Source organism: Cryptotermes secundus, unplaced genomic scaffold (genome assembly GCF_002891405.2).
Source record: "Cryptotermes secundus unplaced genomic scaffold, Csec_1.0 scaffold901, whole genome shotgun sequence".
NCBI lineage: Eukaryota > Metazoa > Arthropoda > Insecta > Blattodea > Kalotermitidae > Cryptotermes > Cryptotermes secundus.
In genome coordinates this window covers 291,568-311,757 of record NW_019729906.1, presented here as the reverse complement: position 1 = coordinate 311,757, position 20,190 = coordinate 291,568, and the positions used below count along the sequence as shown (strand labels likewise).

The 20,190-nt window shown below is 39.1% G+C and overlaps 1 protein-coding gene across 2 annotated transcripts in view; it reads left to right on the top strand.

The window, feature by feature from the left end:
* Positions 1–20,190, top strand: part of LOC111865806 (nuclear pore complex protein Nup205) — a 69,866-nt gene that overhangs the window by 47,308 nt on the left and 2,368 nt on the right. For both annotated transcript variants that reach the window (XM_023854127.2, XM_023854126.2), the window contains exons 23-33: positions 1,247–1,429; positions 5,148–5,403; positions 6,175–6,455; positions 7,784–7,975; positions 8,881–9,002; positions 9,325–9,454; positions 14,095–14,227; positions 15,057–15,428; positions 15,842–15,999; positions 17,011–17,236; positions 18,927–19,039. In XM_023854127.2, coding sequence (XP_023709895.1) covers positions 1,247–1,429; positions 5,148–5,403; positions 6,175–6,455; positions 7,784–7,975; positions 8,881–9,002; positions 9,325–9,454; positions 14,095–14,227; positions 15,057–15,428; positions 15,842–15,999; positions 17,011–17,236; positions 18,927–19,039 — 2,166 coding nt within the window. The remainder of the gene's footprint in view (positions 1–1,246; positions 1,430–5,147; positions 5,404–6,174; positions 6,456–7,783; positions 7,976–8,880; positions 9,003–9,324; positions 9,455–14,094; positions 14,228–15,056; positions 15,429–15,841; positions 16,000–17,010; positions 17,237–18,926; positions 19,040–20,190) is intronic.

The window sequence follows — 20,190 nt, the reverse complement described above, 5'->3', positions numbered from 1 at the left end:
TATCAGCCTGTAGAGAGAATTGAATCCCAGTCTTCCAACTCAAAACCTGTGTAAAATTAAATGTTCCCTACCATTTCTAATGTACTGAGATGTAGTGTATAAAGGGTATTTAAATTATGTTTTCTTATGAAATTTTGGGTTTTTCATGGCAGTGAAGGTTTGGGTTGTAGTCTTTGTTATAGCATTGTAGAGTCTCATAGGTGGCTACCATATTTCAGAGGTACATGCCATGAGACTACACAGTGTCATAACTCAGGAGACTCTGAGATACATTGAACATAAATAATGTGGCCAAAGCTAGATAGAAGAATATTGTAGCGTATTTGATCAACGCGTTGCCAGGCAACAGCTCTGTAAACATGATACACGCCCACAACAGTAGAGCAAGCTGTGTTTTCCGTGTGTCCAGCAGTTGGCGTAGGATCGGTGATGTCGCACATCGGCAGTAGGTGGCCGTCACGTGACATGTTTCCTGCGTGTCCTTCAGCTGTGCATGTGGGGTGACATCACACAGCAACAGTGGATAGGGGTCACGTGATATGTGTTTACTGTTAGTCAGTGTCGGTCCCTTGGCTGGATAAGTGAGCAACAGAATTCTGAGTGCAGAGTTCTAAGTCTGTCACAGAGAGAAATAGTAGCAGCAGAATCCCATGGAGTGAAATAGAGAATCCAGGAGGGTTCAACAGTCGAGAGCACAAGAATGAGACTGGAATGTGAATTGTGAAGATCAAGTACAGATTAGGACAGAGGAGTACAGAGTGATTGAAGATGAAATAACAAGAAGACTTCATAGAGATTTGAAGTGATAATTTCTGTGTTGAGATCCATTGCTAGGAGACGACTAGTGGAAACAGAGAATCCTTGTGCGTGTACAGTGTTGAACTGGAAAGTGTGTAAATCAGCAATAGCGCTGTATTTCCTGTATTTAAGTGTAATTAAGAGAGGTTGTAACTGAAGTGCTAATAAATCCAATCATCTGAACTAGAACCCATAATAGTCAGCACCCGTACCACCCTACACATGACAGTATGTTGATACCTAACAATATGGTTGATATGCATTGGAAGAAAGGTGATTTTGCCTGGCTTGAGAATGTGTTATAATTAAGAGTCCAAAGGCAGGAGAGTTGCAGGATGTCCATTGATATAATGAAAGACTGCTTGTAGCTATCATCCCTCAACCCTTTGTTTATACTTTAAATGAGAACTGATGTTTCAGAATCTTGTGAATTTTTTTCACGTATCAGGCTATATTGATGTATGCTCTGAAGCACAATGTCCATCGTTCTCGTATTGGATCCACGGTACGCTATATGGATGCATGGCGTCAAGTGTGTGAGGTTCTGTTTGCTGTTACTCCACCTGAGGTTCTTCCATTTGAGTTACGCAAGCAGCTGCTTTTGGAGACCGTTCACTTGCTGCTGAGGAAGGTAATTAGCTTTTATGCTAAAAAATATATCAAATTTATTATTGTGTATGTATTTGTTTAAGTTAATTTTGTTTGAAGTATGTGGAATGGATTTCTGTTTGGGCAGTCAGTCTTCAGCATTGTTTTCTAATTTACATGTTTAGTCATCTGAAAACTAGTGACAAAGTAAATTAGCCAGCTGATTGCTCTATATTCAAAACATATCTGGTTTGAATCTCATCCATAGAGGTGTCTCCCCTAAATTTTCTTCACCACCACCTTTCAAATTCTTTATTCATTTGTGATTATCCTCATATTGTTTGACATTACATACCTAATGCTGGTAATAAAGTGTCATGAAATTATTTACTAATGAGTGAAAATTAGAGTGCATGAATTTTCTGAGTGACAGAACTGAGGTATTACACATAATGGCTTCAACCTTGTGTGTAGGTGTTCCATAGAGTGGGTTCTCAGTCCAGCTTACCCTCCCAGCCCTTCATGGAGCAATTTGATGTAGCAGGAATGCATTCATTTCCGCTACTACTTATAGTAATAACATTTTTGTGACATTCTAAAATCTCTTTCAGCAAATGCCAGGTAGTACCTGGCATGACAGACAATGAGCATCTTCCAAATCCCTACCTGACCACCAGTTATAATCATATTGTTAGTTTTACAGCTGAAGTGGGGTCATTAAATAACCTAAGAAACTCGGTTGTTCCAAGTATCCACTATTTATACTGTGCTTCATCTAAAGTGTGGGGCTATTAGCAACTAATTCAGAAAGAGGACACAGCAGATGGAAGGGAGTCATGGTGTCTGTTATGCCGTGGTGGCAGGGGGCGTGGAGGTATCCCACCGCTGCCACCACTGTTATGGCGTGAGGGGGGCGTGGAGGTACCTCCACCGCTTCCGCCACTGGGCCTCTCTTAAGCCGCCGCTACACCTTTCTTATGCCGAGGTGACAGAGGGCATGGAAATATCCCGCTCTGTCACCCTGTTTAGTATGCTGCCACCATCTTGTTATTTTCAAGAAATCTAGTAAACTTATCCTAGCTTGCGTCACTGTCCTGGCTTAACTCGTAATTCGCCGGAGTGTTGGGAGGTCCTGGAGTCGTCAAGGAAGAGGGTAACACTTAAGGAATTGCTAAGTTAAAGTAAACTCACACGCATGTCTATTCTATTCTATTTCTCTGTGTCACTATATACATCTATATGCACTCTTACCGACGTTCGTCGGTTGTACTACACTGGATAATGAACCTGCAGTCATCATTGGTTCTACCTCCTGTCACCCTACTGACGGGTATTCTACGCCGCGGTATCTCGAATGAACCTAGTCAATCTAGTTAGACCATCTTTCCCTGTGGTTTTACACTTTACAATTATCACTGTTACACTTAATGTTCATGGCTATATGAAGTTGGTTTCACTTACTTGAGATGAGGAAATAGATGCTCGCCATCAGCCACCAGCGCACACTCACGGCCATCGCTCTCTTGGCGATAGCCTCCCCTGAACTCTAAGTTACTTAATATCAATCAAAAGTCTAAAGGCAAAAGGTTTTTTTGATTAAGTCTTCTAGGGTTTATATAACCTCTCTTTGCTGATTCTTTGAGTTCCGGGTAGGTTGCCTGCCCATTCTGACGTGATTTTGGCCTCCCTCATTGGTTGCCCATCGAGAAGGGGTTGACTCTTTCGGGTCTACCGCCTCCTCTGACTCAGCGTTTTCCTCCTGCCATAGTGTTTATGACCCACTTCATATAGCTCCTTCCTCAATGTCAGCGCTATTACACTGCCGGGTTAGCATTCTAATGACTCAGGCATTCCCTGTTACAATTCTTTGTAGACCTAAACTTCCTGGGCCGTTTCATCACGGCTACTTCTTAATCTTATAGTCTAGCTACTGTTATTCCAATTTTACCCCAAAACTATATCAACATGTACGTAACCTTAGCGGCATTACAGTGTCAGAACTGGTATGACCCACCCCTTTAAACTGGAATCTACACCTACATGAAATTTAGTCATTGTCTCAATACATTTTTAAGAATGTGCATAATACAAAACATTTTTGTAATCTTTTCATTGCACCGATCAGTTTCTGAGCCCTCTGTTTTATTGTGAAGTATTCTACACAATATCCTGATGTAAGCATGTTGACAAACAGTTAACTTGAATTGTCTTGATGAAGGAAACACTTTTCTTGTGTATAGTTAATCATACACAGTGTGTCCAGGTTCTGTTAGGACTGTGTTCATTAAAAATACAAGACGTGAATTATTTTCAAAATTTCACTCTTTTTATTCAAATAGTCTCCTAAATCAATACATAGCTCGAATTGATTGAAAAGTTTTTGAAAACAGTCACTCTACTCCTTTTGTGGAATCGCATTTAAAACTGTGGTACATTCCTTTTGGATGTCCTGGATTGTGTCGTGATGGTCTCCTTTCATCGCCAACTTAACTTTTTGGAACAACCAGAAATCTACTGGAGCCAAATCTGGCAAATACAGAGGATGATCAAGGACTGTGATCCCTTTTCTGACCAAAAAAATGGCATACAATCTTCGATTTGTGGAGTGGGGCATTGTTGTGGAGGAGTGACCAGGAACCTTGCTCTCGACATTCAGGTCGAATTCGAAGAATGCTCGCCCACAAACGATTGAGGACTCCGAGATCATAATCAGAATTCACTGTTTGACGTTCTGGCAGAAAGTCCTTCTGAATGATTCCTATGGAATCGAAGAAAAGGGTTAGCAGTGTCCTTACTCGACTCTTTTGCATGCGCACTTTCTTTGGGCTCAACCATGCTGCACGCTGCCACTTTGTGAGAGGCTTATATTATTGTCTCGTCACCAGTAACAATCGATTTTGTAAATTTTGTATCACTTTGGGCCAACCGTAACATGTCTTTTCAGTGTTTCAAACCTTCCGTTTGCCCAAATGCTTGGTCAAAATTTGATACACAGTACTTTTTGGTATTCCCAAAAGCTCCTCAGTGAGTCTTGCAGAAACATATCTGTTTGATGCAAGGATTTCGGTCACTTTTTCCACATTTTCTTCAGTGCGACTTGTTCTCAGCTTTGATGCTGAGAGCGTCTTCAATGCCCTCCCTGCCATCACGAAATACAGCATACCATCAAAAAATGTTCGAGCGACTCAAACAGTCACTACCATACACACTCTTCATCATTTCGTATCCTTCTCTGGCTGTTTTGCCTAACCTCAAACAAAATTTGATGTTGGCTCTGTGTTCAACTGCCATTTTCCGACGAGCATCAGAACAGTACTGTTACATTCAAGGTCAGAATGAGTCCTAACAGATCCTGGACACACCATGTATTATCTGCTTCTCACAGCCATAGTCCTTGTATGTTTCTGCAGCAAACACATTCTCAGAAAGTATTTAATTGTCCTAATACTTCCCATTACTGAACATTGCTTTCCAGTAATTAGTATCCTTAACATGTATTTGGAAGGTTCTAGGTTCAAATCTTGGCCACAAAACCAGCTCTGCTGCCGAGGGTTTTCTCAGTCTTGCTTGGCCTTCCTTGAAAATGCAGGGATAGCACTGTATATGAGTCATGATCACTTCTTCCTGTGCCCTTTCTACTCTCATTCACAGCATCCTACCATTCAGTCTTACATACTCCAGGCAGCAAAACACTGTTATTAAATAACCCAAGAATCAAGCACTCGATAGTAATCTGTCTACACTAATTATATACTTAATAGGTACTGCTGCAAGATGCATTGTCTGAGTTGGCAAGCTTGGCATCAGGTGTGGTTTTGCTTCTCCTGGTAAACCTTCGCCATTGCTTAATGCTGAAGCAAAAGGAAGCAGCGTTTGGACCAGTGAAGGACCATGTTGTTAGTAGCAGTTCAGGTCTGCCAGATGGTTTTGGCACTTACAACATGCCAACACTTCAAGCCAACTCAGCAACACTAAAAGTGATCCTATCTAGCATTGTTGAATGGATATTGAAATCAGGTAAGAAAGTGTTCAGGCTAAGAGAATCAGAAGGAAGTGGAAATGGAATGGAAGAAAGAAAATGTAATTTTCTGTGAGTTCAGTGATAATGTTAATATACACGCACAAGTCTAATATCACCCTTCTATCAGTGTCTTCATGATTTTTGCACTCTTTCTTCCCAATCTGTTAATATGTTTGTCCTTTAATGGTCTACACTATAAATATAACTTTCTTTAAAGGCTTTAAAAAAGAAATAATAATTGTAGTGATGAAATGCAACAAATCTATAGTCTGATGAGATNGAATAAGGCCTAAAAGCTTTATGCATTCAGAAAATATGTAATTAACATGTGTGTGAAAATGTAACTTTGAATCAAAGAACACACCCAGGTCCTTAATACTGCTGGTGCGTGTAATGATATCATGACAAAGCTGATACTCGTAGCTCAGAAAATTTGTTTTTCTGGTGTATGATACAACACGCGTTTTAGCAATATTAAGTTTCATGGAGTTAGCAGTGCACCAGTCACTTACGGAATTTATGTCAGATTGAAGTAAGAGGCAATCATGAGGAGAGTTAATAATGCGGAGAATTTTCAGATCATCTGCAAAAATTAGAAATTTAGAGTAGTTAACGGAGTCACATAGGTCATTTATAAATACATTGAAAAAATAATAGTCTGATGAGATGATAATGTTCCCTTGAATACATTATAGTCTCCATTATCCACTGTGGCATCAATATGCCTTTTGGAGCAGTGTATGTTACAGTTGTGTTTGTGTATGTAGGTATTGCATCACAACAGCTGCGAGCAAATCTTTATGGTGCACTTCTCAACTTCCTGCATATTGCTCGTGTTGGTGGATCACTAATGCCAGATGTGCCTGGTGAGAATCTCAACAACACGGAGAGCCTGTATGTGAGTCGGCTGGACAGCTCACGGTATCGGGCTGGTATTGCTGAGCAACGTAGTCAGTACCAATCTAGTCTCGAGGTCATTGTTGCATTTGGTGAGGGACTAGTTGATGTTCTGTGCCATGATTGCACAGGTGGCCATGATGTGTGTAAGGTGAGTGAAATCAACACAATAATAAGTGTTGATGCATGTAAGATGAGTGCAAACGATATAATAATAAGTGGATGAAGATTGTTTAACAAGACCCATTGATCCAGATAGTCTAACCCATTTTATTGAATATTAATATCACCATCAGTGATCACAAGATCAATTACTAACCTTAGAAATGACAACTGACAGTTTATCAAGCTAGGATTGTTCTGAAAGAATGGACTGTCAGTTTCTATCAGCTGAATAATCAGTCCACCATTCTGAAAAAAAAAAGATGCTGAACTTCTCTATTTGTCAGAATGGTTCTGATGATGGTGTATTACACTTGGGATTACTGAGTTTCTAGACTGTCATTTATCAGATATTTTGAAAGAATGTCTTGGAAACTGGATGTGTGTCCATCCTCCAGTGAAATGGTGGGATTCGGCCACATGGTCCATACAGGTTACAGAATTTCTTTAACCACCTCATAACCTAAGATCTTCCATCCATTCATTCATTTATTCACATTCCATAAGATCTTTACAAGGTCGGAAAACAACCAATTAGATATAGAAATCGTCAAGTAGCTTAATCACATCTTGCTTATCAATCAAGCAGCTGTCAAAAAACAGTAGTAGATAAGGTTTACATTAGTTATAAAAGAATAAATCTTAAAAACAATAAAAACATTGACAATTTTAGAATAAAAAATTCAGTCAAAATATTATGTACAAATCTTGCTTATACATTGAAGCAATTATCTAAAAACCAGTTTATAATATAAGAAATAGTTTGGAATGTTAATATAATTAATGATAATAGCTGTAACTAAACATTGACAATATAAGATAAATTGAGTATAATTGGTAATAAGAAGTGCAAGTAATAATATGTACAATTTAAAAAGGCTTAATCACATAAAACCTCTTACATCTAGTTTACTGCAAGAATAGAATCAGATAGTGCAGTTCCTTTTCTGGATGTTCTTTTTACCAAAATGGGCCAGCATTGACCACTAAGGTTTGCAGAAAAGCTGTGTAATTATCTCCTCGGATGTTTCACTGTTTACTCTAGGAGAAGTTTAGAGAAATATACTTCTCTCATCTTCAGGGTCAGAGTATAACCCAGGCAAGCAGCAAGAAGAATAACTGTGGTAGCTTTACTCCTTTTTCTGCTTGCTGTCTACTTAGCTTACTCTTCAGCCCTGAAGATTGAGGCAGTACATTCCTCCAAAACATAGTGAACTTAACCAGACTACACGGCATCAAATCCTAGAAGATGGCATTCTTTAGTGATGCCATGACCTCAAATCGCATTTGCTGGAATTACTGTACTTTGTGTTGCAGATGTTGGCTCTGTCTTGTCTGGATAAGCTTATAGAGCTAGATCCCCACACCAGTTGGGTTTCATTCCTGTCATCACATGGCTACCTCAAGCATCTCATTGACAGCTTGCTATATTCTGAGGAGAAACTACTTTCAGTACTCGAAACAATTCCTACTACACTTCGTCCACTCTACCTGTATGAATCTAAAATGGTAAGGCTATTTTCAAACTATGGAAAGTAAGGAAATGGGGACTTGGAGATCCAAACATAGAAATTTAAGTTGACCCTTCCTCCCTCCCTCCCTCCCTCCCACTTCACAATATACTACATCCAGCACATGAGGGATCTTGTCACAAGCTAGAGGTAATATTGATAAGTTTAGACAGATCATGTGATAATCCTTGCTACTGTGCACCCAAACAAACCTGCCACCTTACATTCCAGTTACTTCAACCACTATGGAATTATGGCTTCTACACCAACTCTCCCTTCCTCCATCCCTACCATATTCTTTCAAAGCCAGATCAGACATGTGGCTACAACATGACAGCACTCCACCTCATCTTGGTCAACAACAGAATACCTGAATTTCTGGTATGGATATTTTTGATTGGTCATGAAGGATCACAGGGCTGGCCTTCCCACTTATAAAGAGACTACAGACAAAAGTGACCCTGCTGTGAATCATGGATCGTACTGTACAGTACAGAGGGCATACAAAAGGCAACAAGTTCAATTTTAAAATGTGGAGGATTGTACGTAGATGGTGCTAAAAGTCATTTAAAACAGCAGATAGCAAAGATAACAAAATTGCTCTGTAGCTGATAACAGCAGAAAAATTTGTTTTGCTCGCTCAGTGGTAAACATTTCAGGAGACACTAAATCAGTGCCATCAAGGTATCCAGAATCAAGGAATGTATTTGGAAAGCCAAAGTGCTCCTTTCCTTTCTAGGTTTAGTGGCATACTTACTGAAGAACTCTATTGCCAAACTAGTTTCTTTTCTTAAGCAGTTGTGTTACCTTATGAGCTAATGTCACATTTTTTATTGCTTATTGTCATTCAATTGTATATGCGATACTTTTATGTGCAGTGTTCCTATACATCTGTGATTACAGGCATTGCTGTGTCGCATTGCATCCACCCGTTCTGGAGCTGAGCTGTTGCTAGAGCAGGGCACATTTTCTGCCCTTTCTTCGATGACAGTGTTTGACTGCCACCCAGATATTGTCAGATCAAAGTAAGTACCAGTCTAGAGATCTGAATGCTTAGGGTGTCTGGACATCCCCTCCCCTGCCCCATTCTTTGTGGAGGCCTTCCAGTAGAGGATGGGAAAGAGATAATGTTCTGCAGTTTTCATACAATTATCTTCAATTCTATTTTGAACATTTAAGCTGCATTATTATGGAATAACAGGGAATAATATACCCTTTACCAGCACAAGTTTTCATAGCAATGCTGGCACTTCATCATCTGAATAAGAACATTAAATTTAGTATGAGCACGGTGTTAGCCTTTGCAAACAATTGTACAAGTAATTAATTTATGTGTTTATTTTACAGTTTGCTTGTAGAACTGGATTTTGTCCCTTCTGTTAGTGCTCGATACCTGCAGATATTGTTCCCAGCCCTGGATTTATGTGATGCCATTCTTACTTCACTTGGCACTGACAATCAGTCTTCCACAGTACAGGTAAGAAGTGACATAAATCTAAATCTAGAACTCCTTTAGTTTTAACATTTAATATCTCATTAATTTGTGACATATAATGACAGAGTTTGATGTTCAGCAGCTCTCACAGTCAGTATATGATGTCCATCCAGGAGAGAGCCAATTGCATCATATGGTTTGCCAAGTCCATGGTAACCATTTAACCCTTTGTAGCCAGTGGCATTTGAACACCTCTTTCTTCTGTGCCAGAGGGTTTAAAAGGGCCACAGAAAGAAATTCATGATTTCATCAATTTTGGAACATAATTTGTGAATATTTTTCCCTGTGGATGGAAAATGCTGCACCAACATGCAGAATAAAATACAGTCAACTCTCAATTATCCGGGATAATGGTGGGCATGGAAATCAAGATTAATCAAAAACCTGGTTAAGACAAATGTTATTAAAAGTAGTACTGTAATACTGTACCTTCATAGTACTATAGGCCAACCTGTATTTAAATTTACTCAACCTTATTTTTATGTCATCTCATGGCCTATTTAATACTTTTTTTACATTATACTGAAGTGTGAATTAGTTATTTCAATCACGGTGTTCAACAACATCCAACAGTTTTTACGAATATTCACACTTAACACTTAAAAAAAAATTAATATTGTTGTTTGCTTTTTCGTGGCATTTTCCTTTTCACGGATATCCATACGAAGCCTACATAATATTAGCTTGTCACTTAATAAACTGTTCTCTTCACTCTCAAGATAGTCTAGTAAGGATTCCAAATGATTAAGAGCAGCACCATGTGATATGTTCTTACTAGCAGCACTGTTCACCTCTTCCTCATTCTCACTTTCTTCCCGCTCTTCTGGCTGCACCAACACTGAACTTACGGTTTTGTCACTGCTTAACATTTTGAAGCCCAGCTCACACGAGTTTCTGTTGAATACTTAACACAACATGCTTCCTTTTACACCCTGACATTTTGCTAACGCACTTGAAAATCGATACAAAGAGACCAACTGGGGCAGTGTATCTGTCCTTGAAACTTTCCACAAATCCTTGCATTCTTTCACCCCTACCCTAGAACACTGTGTTAGCATAATGGGACCAAAGAATGCAGAGCTCGGTTCACACTAGTGCGAAAATAGTGTTACAACTCACCATGTGAAACAAAAGTGAATGAATATTAAACAACATATAAGCCTCAAAAAAGCCCCAGTTAAGCCGCAAACCGGTTAATCCGCCCCCGGATAATCGAGAGTTGACTGTATTAATGATACTTATATTCAAATATAGAGCACTATCATTGGTGTAAAATGCTACAAAGTATGCTCTGACTGTATACCTTTCAGGTACACAGTAAACTCGTCATAGAAAAGTATGTGACCTCCACTTGATTCTTGATTTGTGGTTCAAAATAAGGGCAGTTCAAGTGGGGGTGACGATTTATTAATGAAGGGAGAGAATATGCAACCTGAGGCACAGTAAATGTAGCACCTTGCTGTAGGTGTCACTGATTCACATCATTGTTATACAGAGACGTGTACTATTGAACCGTAAAATTACAAACTTTGAGCTGTTGAACAGTAGAAATTCAATGTCATTATTGCAGTTAGTTTTTTTACTGCACATTTTTAAAATTGTGGTGGTACATGTACTACCATCTGTGTCCTGGTGAGTCAAGTAGCATGGTATATGTACTACAGCTGGATTCAGACTGTGAATGTAGTTTGCAGCATATGTGTAGAGGAGAACCTCCATGTGTGAAATTAGTTAAGCATTAATCTACTCAATTCAAGGAAGGGGGCAGCGTGTTAAAAGCAAAAGATCACCAGAAGGACCATGGACTTCAGAAGATGACATTGTGCACATAAGGGTATTACTTGTAAAGAGTTCAGTATTGCTGACGTCAGTTTGCATTTCGATATGCCCAAAACCACAATCCAAAATATGTTGCATAAGTTGCTGAGATTATATTCTTACAAATTTCACTTAAGGTGTGAAATTGAAATACACTGATCCTCCAAGAAGAGCCGATTATGCAAGCTTTAAGTTAAATGAAACTGATAAATACTTTCTAATGCAGGTAGTTTTCCATCAGTGGGGAGTGAAACAACCACACGAAGTTTCCAAATAGGTGTTTGACACCGAAATGAATTTGTGGGTGGACTTCTGTATGACTGTATGACTATATGACTGTAGGATATTCTTCTTTGCAGGAAACATCTTGACTTGTTAGAATTGTGTCCTGATTTTAGCTGTTAGCCTGGAGATCAGCTGTCCTTACTTAGATTTTTGTGGTCTTATTTAAAAAAAACTGTGGCTTTAGTCTGCAAGTGAACTATACTGACTGAGCAACTGCCTCTTGTCAGCGAAGTTAGTGCCAACTTTAGTGGATAGAGGGTGTCGCATGGTTAGTGCAACAAATCCCCACGGCCATTAATTTCGGTTTTCTAGACCAGTTTGTGGTCTTACTTAGTCCCACCAATTATATGTGTATAAAAGTATCTCAAATTAACCTTTATGAGCCGAAGGACACCGTATGGGGACCTTTAAAGTGAAGCCGAGTGTCCGTGCGTCACCGTATGGGTACCCGCAATCCACAGGTGCGCATAGTGTTTTAAAATCTAATTTTAAGATAGAAATTCTTGTTCTACTTACATTATTTTTGGACACCCGCTTTATAAGTAGACAGTCTTCCCTCCTGCATCATCTAACTGAATGTTGCATGTAACTGAATGCAGAGTCCAACATCGCAATTCATGCACTTTGTCCGTATGTAACTCTGTTTTCCACGCGAAGCGCACACATGCAACATCTGTCTTGTATTAGCAGGAAGTAGGCCAGTGGTCTCCTCTTTTCATAATGCTTATAATACATCACAATTTCAACTATGCACCATGGCCCCATTTCGCATGGAAGAAGCCGAAATTGAGAGGCCGCTCGTAAATCACACCATAAGACTGAAAGCACGTAGAAGAAAGGGGCCATGTTGGGGCCTTTCTACATTATTTTTGGACACCAGCTTTATAAGTAGACTGTCTTTCCTCCTGCATCATCTAACTGAATTTTTCATGTAACTGAATGCAGAGTCCGACGTCGCAATTCATGCATTTTGTCCATATGTAACTCTGTTTTCCACACGAAGCGCACACATGCAATATCAGTCTCGTATTAGCAGGAAGTCAGCCAGTGTTGCCGATTTGCCTTCTCTAATCATAACGCTTATAAAACATCGCAATTTCAACTATCCCCCATGGCCCCATTTCACATGGAAGAAGCTGAAGTTAATAGGTAGCTGATAAATTTCACTGATTTAGAATGTGGTACATAAGACTGAAAGTACGTAGAAGCAAGGAGCCATGTGCAGGCCTTTCTAAGAAGCTTAATTGTACTTCTTGTGTGGCAGATACTTGTATACACAGACAGAGTTTCTGAGGGACGTGACCTCACTCCTGTATACAGAAAGGTTCGGAGTGCTATAAAAGCATAAACATTTCCTCCCCTTTGGCCAGATAAGCCAGTGGCAGTATGAATGATGTCAGCAGCAGGCATTTATACTGCAGAAACTGACAGCATTTTTGTGGACAGACGCTCAAAATTGGGGGAAAAAAAAATTTTTAGAATCAGTGTAACAATTTTTACAGATTCTAAAATCTGTAAATTACAGTATCTGATTCTATAATCTTTCTAGATAAAAGCAGCTTTTATTTCGTTCGTTTATCACAAAAATTGTAGAAATCAGCATTTTGAGTAACATGATTACAATTTTTATTACTCTACAATGGCAGGCATTTAAATTAACTCCGGCCCGCTACCATTACCAGAATTTAAATGGCCCGTCCCTTAATGGTTAAACAGTGAGAAATCCCTTCCATGTTTTTTCAGTGTTCACTAATCATTCTACAGTTTGACTCTGTATAGTCTAAACTACTGACAACATTACTAAATAAACTATAAATAACAAAATAGAGCTGAGTCACTGGCCATTACTTCTAACTTTTCTTTGCAGTTGAATTTATTTGTGTTTAACTTTTTAGTAGTATGATGTGTAATGTTCTCCACCTTAACATATTGTCACGTGTTGGGTGTGTGTCACGCAACAACTTTACGCCGTATTGAATATAGCAAATTTATTGCATATTCGCTCGTACACTTATACAGTTCACAATTACACCACTACTGCCATCTGCAGTATCACAAATACTTCTCCTGTAGTCATTTCCATTCACTCTATACAACTCAATAACAGTGGACTTCAAATAACTCCGGCGAATGCTAGACTGCAACTGACTGGTTACTCTCTCTCTAGTAACTGTTATAAACTCTCAGTCGGACTGTGGAAAACCCACATCACTTCACTGTTGCGTAAACACCGTATTTACAGGCGTTGCTGGGGAATGCTGCCGAGAGTTGTTTATTGCTGCGTAGTAACCGTGGGGGAGGGGGACGGAATGTTGATTGGCCTGTTACCATAGCAGCGGCAGTTGCTCTGATGCTGTTACATCACCGGTGGAGGGGGGGGTGTTTACCGAGTGTTGCCCCGTCCACGTCACAATATTTTAAATAAATTTGATCAGAAAGTAAAGAACACATACCCAAGTTAGAGTTGATGAACCTGAACTGATATATAGAGTAAGTGTACTTTTCTATTGTGGTTACAGATTCTTCATTTCCTGCTGAACCATAGTGAGATGGTTACGATGGTGTTGAGAGCTGGCAGTCCATACATGCAGATTGGGCATCTTAAGGAACTGGCACGCCTCACAGGAGTCATAGCCCGTTCGGCTTATCTAGGTAAGTGGCGGTTGTGGCTGTTTACTTATTTTTGTGGCAGTATACTGGAACCACCAGCTTCCTTTTAAGCAATATCTTCTTTTCTTTTTGTAGATACCTCCCTGTTAGAGACTCTGTATGATATATTTCCATCTCTACATCTCTTATTTTGTTGTGTTTCATAACTGTTTTTTCCCTGAGAGTAATGGGGATTTAAATGTCACCGTCTGCAGAGCTCCAGGTGAAGGACACAAATACAACTGGGTTATATCTGATGTCCTAAGGGAATTGTTCGTGACACTGTCATCTCCATTTTAATGCCATGCAGCCCTTGGCATGATGCCTCACACCACAGCTTTGGACCAGAATCCAGTCTACATATAGTACCATCTCCATGATGTGAACACCAGGGTTGGCTTTGATAGGAGTAATATGTTGAATGTTAGGGCCCACCTCAAGTTGTTAAAGTTTTCAAACATTCTTCTTCAAGTAATGTCACATGGTGTGCTGTATGATATACTTATGGTATGTTTTTATATACCCAATAGCATTTGTTGGAATGTGATCATGAAAAATGCTCTGCTTCTGAAGTCCTGTTTTGGGCATTGGGCTCTGTGACATCTGGAGAGTGGAGAGGATAGTGAAATTTGGTTCAGCAACATATCCAGAGTTAGATTGACTGTGTGGTCATTTATTACAGCCTTTCTCCATATGATCACAAAACATGTTCTGATGTAGAAATGTTTCCAGGCATATCGTTGAACTTTTGCTGCTATTTACATTATACTTACATTGATGTGTACTCTGGTAATGAGATTTCAGTTTACTATGCATTTTTAAACTGTTGCAGACATGTATCATGTCAGAGCAAGTGAATCCCGAATGGAAACTTCATCTTATCTTCATCGTATCCAGAAGTTGATGTTGGCACTCCTATCCCGTTTTGTAGCCTCTGAAGCATTGTTGCGAGAACTGACAGGTTCAGCAGATGTATCAACTGCTAGGACTCCAGCAGCCAGTGGACCTGATGCACAGCAGACGGACACTATGGCTGGTAAAGACAAGATGGAAGCTGTGCTACGATTTTTTCAGGTGGCCTGCCACCTGGTCCTGTATGCGCGTAACATTGTTGCTAGTCGTGAAGCAGATCATCGTGCCTCCACTGTTATTTTTAAGGCATCCCTTGCAGAACCGGGTATGACCACAGAGCGAAGAATGAGAGGTAAGAACTTCAGCATTACATTAGTTAGAATTCGGTAAATTAGAAAAAATCATAGGATATTTACTTAAATTCCAAATAATTAAAAATATGGGTATCCCTCATTTTACCGACACTCAGTTTACAAACTTTTACTACAACAAAGCATGTTAATTTGTACCTATTTTTCGCTTAATGAACTTCATTTTCACCACAACGAAGAACTTATGTCTGTAAGAGGGGTGTGTTTTTGGGAGGGGGCGGTCAAGGGCAGAGAAATAAATATATATACACATGGGGAGGTGGAGAGAAGCAGACGTCCCTACCCATGTGAACCTCCTGCCTTTCCAGTCTGCCCACACATCTCATTGTGATACAGAATTAGCTATGCTTTTGGGGATTACATTTTATCCAGATTTTGCTGTTTCTTGCTTCAGAGGGTCACATGGAAGAGAGCACAGTGCCAAACTTGGGAGTGATGGTGCAGCAACTTGTTCGGTGTGTGGAGCATCATCACCTTGAGAAGGCTGCTCTTGACCTTCTGTCTCGTAAGTTGGCGTCCGTCCCAAATATGAACAGTACTGAGCTCAAGGAGGTATGTTATAAGTACTCATAATTAGTGACTATCTTATTTACATGTGTAATTTCCCCTCTCCATTTTTGGAAAGAAATATACAGCCTCCATCATTGCCACCACCATCACTTTTTGCCTTTTATACAGGGGTTCGAAGAGGCAGTCACAAAACAAAAGTTGCACAGTGTGACATGATGACCATATTGATAAGATGTCAAGATAACTAAATATATTGGAAGTACGGCTTCATTGTCATTGTTTAGAATCTGTTAGAAACATATTCTGCATAATGGCCCTCTTAACCTTTATGTGTGCTTAAATTAGTGGGGAAAATGGGGAAATATGTGCACTATGCAGTGGTTAATATTGAATTTTCAGTTAATGTTTGAACCAAGCACCATACATGTTCTGCTAGCCATAAATAACTTTGGAAACAAATATTCAAGTTTAGTTTGTGCAAAAGTTATGGGCAACAGTGACTGCTAGTTAGGAATCACTTAGTATGATGAACATGCTGGAAAATAACCCTGAGCATATGAAGTGGTTCTCCATATGCGCAGTGTTAAGAAATTAACAGTATCAGTGGTTTTTGTTGCTATATTGAAGTCCTCATTGTGAGCCGTACTCATTCTACTGCATTTTCACTGTACTTTTGGGCTGTACTGTGTTTAATAATCAGGATTGGGGCACTGAATACATACTGTAAGCAGAACTAATTTTTAATATTCCCGAAGGTCATTTTTTCGTATATTTAACCTGAATGACTTAAAAGTAATAGTTTTATTAGTCATATTTCATGTTATACATATAAGAAAAAATACATATATGGATTACTGTTATGAACAGTTATGATCATTCCCCTTTATAAAGTGACAGACGTGTCTATCCTTTTTGGTCTTCTTGTTATGATATATGTTCTGTCATATTTGGAATATCTGAGGTCTAATATTCTGAAACCTTAAAATGTACTCTGTATGCAGTGAATGCTTTTAATCTTGATTGTAATCATGGCATGTGATTGGTCTGTCATAGTTCCTTCCAGAGGGATCTGCTAACACTGGAAATGTGGCTGAAAACCGATCCTTAGCTTCTCAACATCTGGCACTCCAACTGAATCTCAAACGTCAGGAGTTGCGGTATTGCTCTTTCCTCATTGAAAACTGCCTCTATCTAGTATGGTGTCATCTGGACTACTACATGTTACGTTCTCTGCCCCGTGGTTTTCCTCAAGTAGTACCCTCACCTGTTCTAACTCAAGGTCAGTTCCTTATAATAATGTTGAATCATGCCATGGTTACTTTAAAATGTGTTTCCAGAATATCCTATTACATGTCTTACAATACCATATGAAAAAGTGCTTGTTATTCTGTTCAGAAATTGTGTTGTGTGTGTGTGTTTCCCCCCCCACTTAAACACAATTTCTGGATGAAGAAAATAAATAAAAACATATCTCAAAACAAGATAAAAGTTGCAATATGATATAAGTTTCCCCAGGCTAAGAAAATCGCACATAACCAGAATTACGCACTCCCATGGGATTGTAAATCACCCTGAAGAGTGGCATGTCTGTAATTTGCACTTATTGAAAACAAGTGCTATAGGAAACATTTGGATGTAAGAGAATATAAGTGGAAAATGGAAATTATACATTGAGAAAGTTTATGTTTTATGTCTGTCTTTTTAGCAAACTGGTGGAGTGATAACACTTTAGACTTATATTCCAGGGGTTACCTAGATATTTTGACTGCAGCTTGTTGTGATTTTCCTCAATTAGTGTGGTATTGTTTGGATAGTTATATAAAGAAAGTTATAATCCACTGAATGTGGATGGGGTTTGGATTTGTAACTCGATGTATTGCCCACTTATACACTCACGACTCGTGACTACACTTTACAGATTACTGACACACACAGACTAGTGTCTTCAGTGTATTACAGTCTCCACTAGCCATTTACTGGCAACAGATTTGAACGCAGGAACTGAAAGAGTCTCGCTGAATTGCACACTCTTCAAATATCACACATAAAATCTCTTCACAGCCAGACTTTCAACTGAGCACTGTTGCAACTAACTCTTCTTCACAGCCTGCCATACAGAACTAAACTGAACTAACTTTGTCCCTTTCTTATAACACCTCAGCATGGACCACATAGTGACACCCCATTTCTAACAGTAATTCTGTTGTTGCATGCTTGTTTTTGCCACAGGAACTTGTTTATCAAGCTGTAGCCTAGAAACGGTTTATGTATTGTTGCTTATCTAATCTGAAGGGAATAAATTACAGTGAACTGGCTCAGAACAGTGTCTAGGTGTAGTTGTTTGTATTGCTATTGCTGAGCAAACCTCAGTATTATAACATCAGAATATCAGTTGCTTACTCTGGTTATATCAAGAGGTAAAATAGTGTCAGATAGTTTTATAGTCTCGCATGCAACATTATGTGAGACTAAGAAACTAATTGACACTAAGTGAAAACTGCAACAGGATGCTGTAATACAATATTAGGTAAAACAATATAATGAATTTATTTTATCCAGTCAAAGGAATTTGTCCTCGCAGTTTATTAAAAGTTGTATTAGCTGAAAGTGATCGATCATCATCTTTGTTTCTTCATGCGTGCTGTAACTGTATCAAAGAATTCTCAGGCATATTATATCTGAATAATGTGGGAACCACTTAGTAGCATTTAATTGGTTAGGAGAGGGGACCTACTGAGAAAAGGAAGGGGATCATGGATGTCTTTTAATTTAATTCACATTTTGAACAAAATATCTGGTGCTGTTTTCTATTTATCTGTTAATGACAATAAGGCCCGCCTGTCGTAATTATTCTTCATTCATAATTCATACTGCAGTGGATCATCTTATATTTTAGTCACTTGACTGAGTATCCCAAAGTTGTGGGAATGTTGCTTTCATTGACTAGCATTGACTTTCATTATTTCTAGGAACTTCAGAATCAATGTGGCTTGTATCACCACAAGAAATAAGCCAATTGAAACAAGGTCTGATATCCATCTTCAATGACAGTTTCAGCAGGAAGTTGATTGACACAAAACAGGTAAAGTAATGTAATTTATATTCGGTAGATATGACATTCACTTTAGTGTAGAAGCCTTAGGTAATATGTTTGTTTTTCACAATTAAATGTCTATGGTTATTACTGTATTCACTTTAGGTGCATACATATGATAAAAAATGTGTCAACTCACAGTAACAGACCAACATTTTAAGCAATTTACATCTCACTAACATATGATATACATGCATTATACGTATTACAGGTTCTAAACGCTGGTTGAAATACAGTTTTTTACATGTACATAAGAAGTGGCTGTGAGACAGTCAATATGCCTAACAGCATAACTGTAAAACATACATTATGGTAAAAGGTAAAGTTCTCCCTATCCATAACTAATTAAACACTACGCCAATAAGATGTATGGGGGAGTGAATGCATAGACCCGCATTTTCTTGACCTCGGCACTAGTTTGAGGTGAGTGGTCAGCTTCACTCCCCGGCCACTTTACCTCCGGGAAAAAGCCCCTGGTACATGTTGGATAGGAGGCTGGGTGGGTCCCAGAGCTGGTCTGGACAACATGGAGAAGTGAAAATTCTTACCCCCACCAGGATTCAGACTCCAGCCACTTGGTCATTCAGCCTGTAGCCAGTTGCTACTATATTGAGTGCACTGTCCTGGCTGCCTCAAGGCTGACAACCTCACCACCATCTGTGAGCCAATTGTCTAGAAACTGTTGGAGCCATGTCACAACCTTATGGGCCTTCATGGTCTGTTACAGGGATACACACGTTATGGTAATGGCACATATTTTGTACATGAACCCATAAATGATTAGTCTTCTAAACCAGTACAATTAAATTTAAGTAACATTTAAATTACCACACTCAATGAAAGTGTTTATAACATACATGGATAGGATCTTTAACATCTTAGCTCCCACACCCATAATGTTAAGTTGGCAGCACAGGTCTCATCTCATTATGTCCATCACAGTCACATACCAAGATCACAGAACAAATCTCACCAATATATATTCATGAAAGAAATGAGAAGTGTTAAGACTAGTTTAATGTGACATTTGAAGTGCAACATTTGTGGCTGTGATAGTGGGAAATGTTTTGTGAATGGAAAAATCATTACATGTCACCAGAAATCAAACTTTGTTTGAATCAGTGACATTGAAGTTGCAA